Source organism: Pangasianodon hypophthalmus, chromosome 12 (genome assembly GCF_027358585.1).
Source record: "Pangasianodon hypophthalmus isolate fPanHyp1 chromosome 12, fPanHyp1.pri, whole genome shotgun sequence".
Taxonomy (NCBI): domain Eukaryota; kingdom Metazoa; phylum Chordata; class Actinopteri; order Siluriformes; family Pangasiidae; genus Pangasianodon; species Pangasianodon hypophthalmus.
This window is the reverse complement of record NC_069721.1, coordinates 18329047-18340213: the sequence shown is the minus strand read 5'-3', so window position 1 is coordinate 18340213 and position 11167 is coordinate 18329047. Positions and strand designations below refer to the sequence as shown.

Below are 11167 nucleotides of genomic sequence, written 5' to 3'. Positions count from 1 at the left end.
TACATGTTCTCCCCATGCTTCTGGGGTTTCCTCTGGGTACTCTGGTTTCCTCCCCCAGTCCAAAAGACATGTGCTGTAGGCTGATTGGCAATTCAAAATTGTCCATGATGTGTGAATATGTGTGTGTGATTGTGCCCTGTGATGGGCTGGCATCCTGTCCAGAGTCTCCCACCTTGTGCCCTGAGTCCCCTGGGATAGGCTCTAGGCTCCCCTGCGACCCTGTGTAGGATAAGCGGTACAGAGAATGGATGGATGGATTTTAACCATACTTATATTATTTGTTCTGTCTCACTTAATGAGCTTGTTATAATTCAATTCAACAATTTGATTCAATTCAACCTCATCCTCAACGTCATCCTACATATACAGGGATGTACAGTATATCGAAATGGAATTTAGCTAGCCTCAGGTGTAACCCTATAACGTGTGTTAGTGCAAAATAACATAAGACATAGGACAAGTGAGTATCATACACAAAATAACACAGTAATATAAACAGTTTTAACAGTTTTTATCAGTTAATGCAGTATAAGAAACTGCAGAAATAAAGAAATAATAGTGAAACGTGTAAAGATAAGGTTTTTTTGTAGTGTTGTTTCTCACTACTTATTTCAGATATGTATTAGTATGTATTCTCCTTCTTTACTTGACTTTAGTGATTGAAGCATCTAAAAACAGTCTTTAATGGTTTTATGGAGGGGATTGGTGACAGCCCTAAAAAATAAAAAGTCCAAAATTATTATTATTTATTACAGCACAGGCCTACTGTCTTGATAGGCATCGTTCATGCTAGTTCATTGGTGCCTATTTAAATATTTTTCATAGCAAACAGAGTACATGAGAACAAATATTAGATGTAAAATATTTGGTGAAAATACTGAATGTAGCATATGTAGTGCAGATGGAGTCAGAGTAAACATCACAGAGTCTGAAGGTTTTCCTAGTTTAGGCTGTATTTCTATGACTAAAATTTGAAGGAAACAGTTGAACAATACTTTTGGAAAACGAGGCTGGATCTAGATTTCAGAACTTTATTTCTAAACTTTCATTCCCTTGTTTCTTGACTCTACATCTGAAATATAATCATAAATTCCCCTTAAGTGCCTGAGACTTTTCATTTGAAGTCCACGCTCAGCCAGCACTGTGGTTGGTTCAAACGCCGCCTTCACACTGCTAATGCAGCTATAATACATTACAGCTAGCTTTAAACTGAAGAAAAAATGGGATTTTGATCGTTTAATAATTGATAAAGTCTTGTCTGTGGAGACAGTGCGGGATGCTGCATCACAATGGGAAATATTTTTGGCAAAAAGAAACGGAGTCGAGTCACAGAACAGGACAGAGCTGTTTTGGTGAGGAGCGCCGGCTAACATGCTAGTCTCATAACAGCTAACATGCTAGTCTCATAACACTTAGCAAAGGGTTTATATATATATATATATATATATATATATATATATATATATATATATATATATATATATATATATATATATATTTTATTGTAGTGGTAGGAATGTTGTTTATTTCTTTTTAACTGACATCATCATGATAATATTTTAGCTAAGATATGCTTTAGCTTTTCTGGTAGCTGGTGTAGCTAGTCACCTGGGAGTGGTTTGCCTTAAGATGAAAATGACTTTGAGGAAAATGTAATGTTAATGTTACAGATTAGTTATTTATTTATGGTAGCTGTGGTGCTGTAGACTTCATAAATGCCCACTTTGTCATCTGTAGTGTTGTTTCTGAAAGCTTTAAATTAGTTTCATTTTTCATTTCCTTTCTTTAGCTAGCAGGGCAGGTCTAGCTGGATGCCTAACTTTCAGTTTTCATTAGCTGTGCTTCAAATTAAAATTATTGTTTTAACTGAGGGAAAATTTGATCCAGGAGTTAGCTACAGGTCTTTTTTGTATTAAAAATAATAATAATAACAATAATAATAATAATAATAATAATAATAATAGTTATTAGTAGTAGTAGTAGTAGTAGTAGTAGTAGTACTAATGGTAGTAATTGTAGTATCTATATTATCCATTATTATTATTATTATTATTATTATTATTATTACTATTATTATTAATTCTAAATATTATTAAATATTACAGCACACAGCTGTCGAATTCTCGAGTCTGATCAGTCAGCAGCTCTGATTGCAGTTCTGTCTTCAACACAAATCATTTCTACTAAACTATTTCTATAGTAACAGCTCATTCACATGACAGACGTACCACATAATCTAAACCTAACTGATAATAAACTGATTACAAATGTATAATCATTGATAAAATGTATAATCATCGATATGGAGACATTTATTGCAGATTTACAGAACAAGTCTCCAGTGTCGGTGCTTTGTAACCGTCAGTAAGTTTTCCACCATGGGAAAGTCTTCACTTTTGTCTTATTAACTTCGAGAGAGAAAAAGATGCTGATGAGGGAATGACTGTTTATGGCTGCTGTAATATAAGGGATCAAAATGAAGTAATCTAGTCACGTGGACTTTCCACTACACAAAATCGTTATAAATGGTTAACATGTATGAGTGATGGGGCGCATCACACCATCCTGGCACCAGTAATTTTTTTCTGTAACCGTGTGCTTTATTTCCTTCCCTGTGTGCTTTATTTCATACTTATTAAATATATACCTGATATAATTTGAGCAGTATACCATTCTCTGCAGAGAGACCATTCATCTTGCCACAGTAGTAGTGTGAATTGGACAAAGGGATAGAGAATGATTAAATAAATAAATAAATAAGCTAACCACCTAAATAATATCAAATCAGCCATGGTCCTGTGGTAGTCCAGGGATGGCTACAGTGAGCAGTTGTTTACCTGCACAGTGCTTTTATATGGTAGGATTATCTGATAAAATGGCTGATGAGTGAAAGTACAAGGCAGGGTTACCCAATAATCGACACACTGAGTTTATATCTATAAGGAAGTACATGTAAGTCATTTTGTTCCTGTTGAGTGCAGCAACTGAAGCAGCAGAGAGATAAACTGAAGCAGTATCAGAAGAAGATCACTCTGCAGCTGGAGAAGGAGAGACAGCTGGCCAAGCAGCTGCTGAAAGATGGCAAGAAGGAGTGAGTATAAACATGTCTTTGTCATTTAAATGCTTTGGCGATACTGTAGCTGCGCAACAGAAAAGCGTTTGCCCTGTCATACGGAGATCGCGAGTTCGAATCCGCATGATGCCACAGCTATCCGTGGCTGGTAGCCCAAGAGAGCAGAATTGGCTGTGCTCAGAGGGGGGGTTGCATACTCTTTCTCCCCTATCAATCAGAGCGTCACTAGCCAATCACAGGCGTCTCTTATGCATGTAGAAGTGGGCGGATAGCGCTTACCTGCGGGGGTGTTATGCAACCCCTGATGTTGCATAAGCAGAGGTTTGAAAAGATGCGGTCGGCTTCACGTGCCTCGGAGGAAGCATGCGATAACCTTGGTAGCTGTCGTGTGATAGGAGAGAGATGACTGATGGATTTAACTGCTGTAATGGTCATGCCAGTAATACTTATTGCATTGAATTATGAGCGTGCTTTTCTCTCCTGTCCACATTCCTGTTTGTCCTGTTTCGCATCAGTCTTCATTGTGCTGAAATACAGAAGTCTAGCCAAACAATTTTCACCGTATGACACATGTATTTAATCTAGAACTAAATATGACTTTTCAATGATGGCCGCCAGTGGTGTGTCATTGGTGCCTGCAGTTCTAGTTGTACCGTGGCTCTACCTGCATTGTAGATGTACTCAGGCACGAAGGTCTCCCATGTTAAAGAAAGAAAATATTTTGTGTTTCTCCAGAAAAGCTCTCCTGTTGCTGAAGAAGAAACGCTTCCAGGAACAACTTCTGGACAAGACTGAGAACCAGATAAGCAACCTGGAGCGCATGGTAAATAAACGTAATAACTGTACGGAGGTGGATAAAAGGAATCTGGCTGATATGAACATGAGTAAAAACATTCTTCCACTACAACTAAACTTTCCTCTTGATCAGTAGCACCTATTTTGTGTTTGGCAAAAGTATTACATAGAAATAATGAACAGAATTTATAGCCAGTGCATTTGTTGAGTGTCAGCACAGCTTTGTTGTTTTAGAGGTGTTGTAGCCTCTAGTGTTTCCTCTTAAGTTTTTAAAAGAGGATTTCATTTTCTAAACACAACTCTCGAGTGGCTCAACAGAAAAGCGTTCACTCTATTATCAGGAGATCGCAAGTTCAGCCATCTGTGGCCGGGAGCCTAGAGCGCAAAATTGGCCATGTTCTCTGGGTGGGAGGGATGGCATATAATTAACACTAGCCAGTTTTTGGCTGTGTGTGTTACTCTGTGTGCTTCCCTGTGACGCAGCATGAGTAGCAGTTCTAAATGATGCAGCTGGCTGGCTTCATGTGTCTCGGAGGAAGCACTTGTTAGCCTTCAACCTTTCTCATTGGTAGGTGTGGTATGTTAGTGAAGAGCTTACTGGTGGGTGGGAATTGGCAGGCGAACAAATTGGGGAGAAAATGAGAGAAAAAAACAGCTCCCGAGTTCTCTAAAGCTGACTGTCTGTATATTTTCTTACATATTTCCATGACTTGAATTCCATTTGTAAGCTGATGTGGTGTATGTTGTTCTGCTGATGGATCAAGAGATTGTGCAGGATGCTTACGTGATTCAGTTGCACTGCTCTAAGTAAGTTTAGTGATATCATGTTTTCCACAACCTCTTGTGATTCAGCATAATGATTGTCCAAATTGCAATTTCAGTATTCAAACACTCACACAGGGAATTGGCAACACTACGTTCGATTACTCAAGCACACCCCTAAAACGTTGCCTCATTACAAATGGGCATATGGGGAGCTGTACTGTAATGGCTTGGGACTGGGATTGCTGTAGTGGCTTTGGGGCTGCGGTTGCCACGAGCACCTTCGTACTCAGGACTCCATCAGTGGACGGTGGATAGATTTTAACCAACCGGACTTCTTGCAAAAACTGTGATGAATTTATTGGTTGCACAATTGCACTATTTGTCCATATAGTACATAATAATAGAAGGGATTTATTTATAATTGCACTGGGCATCTTTTCCGCCCAGATGAGGATGGGTTCCCTTTTGAGCCTGGTTCCTCTCAAAGTTTCTTCCTCATATCATCTCAGGGAGTTTTTCCTTGCCCCCATTGCCTCTGGCTTGCTCATTAGGGTTAAATTCACAGGGATAAATTCACATATTTACAATATATCTTTTATTTTTTTTTTTTTTCCCCCGTGAATCTATTTATTTCTGTAAAGCTGCTTTGTGACAATGTCCATTGTTAAAAGTGCTATACAAGCTTCTGTTGTATCAGCTGTAGTGGCTAGTTTGGGAACAGCCAAAATATAGATCATAAAATTATAAAGGCATGTTATGCATGCCTGTTAAAAGGCGAAGCCTTTATTTTACAGACCACCATGTCCATCCTGCCATTAATTGTGTATTATTGATCTGAGTAATCATAACCTTTTGTATATCATTATACAGAAAATCATAGGAACCATTCTGCTTCTTCCCCCAGGTTCAAGACATTGAGTTTGCACAGATAGAGGCGAAGGTGATTGAAGGACTGAAGGTTGGCAATGACTGCTTAAAGAAAATGCATGAGGTATGTATTGGCTCGTGTGTTCTTATTTTAATGTGCCAGTGAGGTTCAGTCTTCTTTTATTGCTTTGAGACTTAACCTACACATATTACTTTAATTGTATTTATCTGTAATGTAGCCCATTTTTTCTTTGTGGGATTATTTGTTGGCTGACTGGTACAGAAGTATCATATAACCTGGACTTTAAGAATGCTCTTCAGTTGACCAGTGATGAGTTGTGTTCCCTGTTTTAATCCTCTTCGTCTTGTTAATGCAGGTGATGTCCATAGAAGAGGTGGAGAGGATCATGGATGAGACCCAGGAATCTATTGAGTACCAGAGGGTGAGTGTCTCAATTCCGCAGTCATGTTACTGCTCAGATCGTGAATGAGATGAGATGTCTGACCATCCTTGTGACCTGTTCACCCAGTGTTGCTTTGGACTCAAGCTGGTCAGTTATCTCTGCTGTTTTTTTTTTTTGTTTTTGGGTTTATACAGTACATCTGAGTTTCAGTAAGCATGAAAGTCACTTATTAGTTTTTCACCACTAAAGAACAACTGCGTAACTGATTATGTTTGTGTGTAACTGCTGGATTTGTTCCCGTGTGCAGCAAATTGATGACATTCTGGCGGGCTCTCTGACACAAGAGGACGAGGATGCGGTATTAGCAGAGCTTGAGGCTATCACTCAGGTATGTGCTTGTGTGTCTATTAAAGTAATTGAATTGCTTTCTTAGTGTCTTCTGCATTGTCTGATTATCTCGCTCTGTTTATGTGTGTGTGTGTGTGTGTGTGTGTGTGTGTGTGTGTGTGTGTGTGCGCGCACGAACGTGCATGTGGGTTCAGGGAGATATTGAGCTTCCTGAGGTGCCTGATGAGCAACTACCAGAGATTCCAGATCAAGAGCCAGGTGTGTATTCTCACTCTGTAACACACACACGCCTCATGTAAGGAAAATTATCAATATCATGTGATGAGTTCTAATTTTTATTTGTTTCTAGTTGCATTTAATATTGCGACATATCCGTGAAACAAGTTCCTGTTATCAATAATGTCATAACAGCTGTACAGCAGCTTGTCATGTTACTGAAGAACTACTAAGCACAGTCCTCTGCCCTCATAACTATTCCATAGCAGAAAACTTATACGATCAGCTTTAACTCAAAGCCGTGACGTGGCATCTTCCATTAAAATTACAGAAAGCGTCACAATAGCAACAGTTATACATTTTTGTTTGTGTCATTTTCACTGGTATTGCCAGCATTTGGGATGCATACAACAGCTTTTCATAAACAAGGGCTGTATTCAGAAATTAAAACATACAATATCTGCTAAACTGGCATTTCTTTTTACAGCCTTTTCATTAAACTGTTCAGAGGAATGTAAAGGAATTATCCTTTTAGGGTTATGGACATAATAAATTATTTAGAGGGTAGTGTTTAACTGACTTATAACTGGAGTATTAATTTGAACAGCCTTCTTAATTAGCAGACTATACCCCAGTGTCACAGTGGCTTTGTAGTTGGGGAACATCTAAAGGAAACCAATTATTGGATGATGTGCTGTCTGGAGAGGGCATTTACATCATATCACAGTTAATCAGAGCTTTAATACCCACACATGTATTTTATCAGCCCTGGACTGGTATGTCTAAAGCTTAAAAGACTTACTGTTAAAAATAGTCTTAGATGTCCACTCAAGACCGAAAAAAAAAAATCTTATTTAAAAGCTGAGAGTAAAAATGTGTTATTAAAGTTCTCAGAGTAACACTTAGCAAGGAGTAGGAGTTAATCGTACCAGCAAATCTGAAGCATGACTTATGATAATTGCATTAATGTAAAACAGTTAATTTCTGTAGTATGTACTGACAGAATTGCAGAATTCCAACAGAATTCTCATCTTCCAACTGCTCCATATTCACCCTAAGGTGTATGTTCAGGATTCAGCCTGTTTAACTGCTGACATCTCATAACTCAAAAGCACCCCTGGACCTATATACAAACCCTATAGCTGGGTTAGAAGAAAGAAATGACAGCATAAAGGGTAAATTTTGGTTCAACCTGACTGATCAGGACAAGAAAATGGTTAGCCAGGAGATGGTAGAGGAGATTAATACTTCATATCCTGCCATTTTATGCACCACTGAAGAGAGAGAGAAGAGACAGTATGTGCTATCAAATTGCTGGATGTAGAGCACAGCATTTAAAAAAAACTGACAAGAAGCCACGGAAGAGTAAAACAGTCTATTATTTCCCAGTGACAGTGAAGTGCTCTGGACTACACACAAGTTTCTGTACATTTGGGGAATGCTTTTAGTGCTTAAAAAGCTTTCTTTAGATCTTAAGTGTATTTATTTTAAAGTTTTCAGGCTAGTGTTTCTATCTGAAGTGACCTTCAGGGAACACAACGTTATCATACCTTACATGTATTTTTAATATTATGCTAAACTGTAAATTATATTATAATATTAACCCTTTGGAATTGTTTCAGAGCGGGAGAAGGAAAGGGTGAAGAAGAAGCCGGAGAGAGAGCTGTTGGCTTTGTAGAGCTTCGCCAATGCACTTTTATATTGTTCCTGTAACTCCTGGGTGTAGATGACAACTCACTCCTCTCTAGAAAAGGAACTTTCTAGATGCATTCAAGAAAATTCCCTTAAACGTGGGAGCTTCGTTTACGGCCCATCATAGATCTTCTTTTAGATCTACGGTCCATCACATGGGGCTTTTCCACTGGACAGTACTGTACTTACTAAACCCAACCTAGAACTGTTTGTTTCCCATACAGCGATAGCCGAGTTTCCAGGTCTGACCTTTTACTTGTTGTTTTATATGAATTGACAGACAACTCTGCTCTTGGTGGAAATTTTGAGAGACCCTATTACGCTCTGCTGTATGGTCGTGATATTATTTAATATATTTTTTTTCTTTTTCAAATAGGAATCTGTCTCAAGTGACAATTCTATAACTATTATGTCTGACCAATCAATGGTGAGCACTATTTCTGGTTTTGCTTAGTAACTGAGTGTTTAATTGTGGTACAGGTCAATTGATGAAAGTAAATAACACAAAACAGGATCGCTGATTTCTTGCCGTACCGCACTGTCCAATGGAAAACGCTTGATTCTCTCTTGTGTATTTCTCAATGCCTGGTCTAATGAAAAAGTTGTTTGTTTTTTCCTAGCATTACTTTGTTAACTAAATATGTCATCATTAACCTTTTCAGACAGGCGATATTTTTAATCTTACCTTCAAGGTCTTTTTTTGATTTAACCCTATACGTAAACCTTCTGGGCAGGTATAAGGCAGTTTGTTCCCTCTGGATAAATTGGGAACAATTTCATCAGAAGAATTATCATCCGGACTTGTAATAAACTGCACCTGAGGCTTATATCAGTATCTTGTCACAATTGTAGGCTAATTACTGTGTAAAAGCTCCTCCACTTTATTACCTCTCTACACAGGTGCTTACAGCACTCCCTTCTGCTTTAGGAGGATTGCGTCTGTTGGATTTGAAGGTTGTATTCCTGTTCAGAGTAAGCTCCCCATTTTAACATTGCCAATGAATGCTGTCATACTTTCATTTTTATCTCACTGATTTACATGAGCCTTTTTTTCCTGGCTCAGAGTTTATTTTTTAAGAAACAGTAATCATATCTTAAACCCAAAGTTAGTCCTTCCCCAGCATACACAAGCCAATAAATAGACTTTTTTTTCTCTATTGTGAGTTATCTCTATCATGTTGGACTACACTCAGCTGCTCTCAGAGCTGTCCCGCACTTCTTCATAGTCTTAAAGGTCTGATTGATTATACAATTTCATTTTGTTATTTTGCAACAATAAAATTATTTTTAATCATTTTTGTATTTTGCTGTGGGCTTCATTGAAGACTGATGTTATGGACCACTAGAGGGCAGAGCAGCCTTTTATACTTCGGAGATTTTTTTCCATCATGAGTAGATATTTGAGGGTGTTAGTATTTCTTTTCTTTTAAAGTACAAGTTTCTAGAGTGCCGTGTTAGTGAATAATTCTGGTTGTGAGTAAGCCTGCTCAGTCGGTGGTTGATATGGAGGCAGGTTAGTTGTGTTTGGGATGGGGCCAGAAGGAGAACTTTGTCAGAGGGTGGCCTGAGTGGTTCCTCCATGGTTTAGCTGACTGTTTCACTGTTCACTACAGACAAATGAAGTTCAGAGGAATGAACAAGTTTGTGTGCTTTAGAGAAGCAATGATTTGAACCTTAACTATGATTATAACTTTAGGATATACAGGTATACTTGATGGAGCTACCAGTGTGAGAAATGACATTCAGATAGAGAATGAAAGTTTGAGAATGTACTCTATGTTCATTCAGGTACCAAAGTTTTCTACCTGCGGGTAATAAATCACTCCCATGGAATCATGGGAAACTCGTATGATGGTGAAGAGGAAGCGCTCCATAAGCATTTAATGGTATTGATCAAACCTCTTATGGGTCTGTAGTACCTTTGATCCATTCTTTTTCTCTATTTGTTTAAAATATAATTGTTAACAGGGTATATGCCTCCTCTTGGTCCTGCACTATTGTCTGTTTATGTGGCACAGTTTCTGTCTCATCACAAGGTATTAATGTCATCCACAGCAGTTCAGATTCAACACTGCCTCGGACTTAATCCGATTTCACTGCTGTGTAATGATGCTGAACAACCTTTAATCCTGGCTACTGATCCCTCATCATTTTGCAGCTCCGTTATTTACACTGCGCCTTTGTGTTAACAGACACCAGATAAGACATCCACAATGATGCAGAGTCAATTCATTGTGTATGTAGCTGAATAGTAACAAAAGCAGGATGGTAGCTTGACCTTTAATAAGTTTCCCTAATGTCCCAACAAGGATAGGACTGTCTGACAGTTCTAACCCTGTGGGCACATTTGGCTGGTCCCCCACAGCATGTTTTTTTTTTTTTTAATTTACAAAAACTACAGCTTTTATTTAAGAATGTGAAAGAGCCAAAAGGCTTCCTTTAGGTTACTGAGGTTAAGGTTAGGGATAGGTTGGGGTTGTAGGCATCATTAATTAGGTGAATTAATAATTGCCAATGGAAGGAAGGTCTTCACAAGAACTAAAGCTGTAGCTGGATAGTAACAAAAGCAGGATGGTCCATTACAGTAGCCGAGTTTCCTTGACCTTTAAAATGTGCGCCCTCCTTTTAAATTTGGAAAGACTGGAACATTCTTAAAGGCCAATGTGTGCGTGTGCATGTCTGTGTGTGTGTGAGAGAGAGAGAGAAGGAGAGAGGAGGAACGCCTGTGCGTGCAACCCACAATTAAACCCCGCTAACGTGTTCTGCGTGGGTTTCATCCGTCATGATGTGAAGAAGTACAGAGGGATCCCTCGCCTACATCACTCACACACAAACACACACGCGCACACACACACACACACACACACGCTCCACCACCTCCGCCAGGAATCCGCAATGCTGTGAATGCTGCGTGTTCAGCACCGCTCCTCGCCCCCGCACACTCACACGCACACGCGCACACACACACACACACACACACACATCTATCGCACACAGCTCAGGTTTA

At 38.9% G+C, this 11167-nt stretch overlaps 1 protein-coding gene across 1 annotated transcript; it reads left to right on the top strand.

Moving 5' to 3' along the window:
* Positions 1–1115: 1115 nt before the first annotated feature.
* Positions 1116–9454, top strand: chmp6b (charged multivesicular body protein 6b). Its single transcript, XM_026915798.3, has 8 exons — positions 1116–1352; positions 2982–3091; positions 3809–3896; positions 5538–5624; positions 5878–5943; positions 6212–6292; positions 6447–6510; positions 8091–9454. The coding sequence occupies exons 1-8, from the start codon at positions 1290–1292 to the stop codon at positions 8144–8146; spliced, it is 615 nt and encodes a 204-aa protein (XP_026771599.1). The 5' UTR covers positions 1116–1289; the 3' UTR covers positions 8147–9454.
* The last annotated feature ends 1713 nt before the right edge of the window (positions 9455–11167 follow it).

Bases quoted from the DNA above. Each gene is read 5' to 3' on its own strand.
- chmp6b (XM_026915798.3), top strand. From the start codon at position 1,290: ATGGGAAATATTTTTGGCAAAAAGAAACGGAGTCGAGTCACAGAACAG. The intron at 1,353-2,981 runs GTGAGGAGCGCC...TGTTGAGTGCAG, and splicing joins AACAGGACAGAGCTGTTTTG to CAACTGAAGCAGCAGAGAGA. The intron at 5,625-5,877 runs GTATGTATTGGC...TTGTTAATGCAG, and splicing joins GCTTAAAGAAAATGCATGAG to GTGATGTCCATAGAAGAGGT.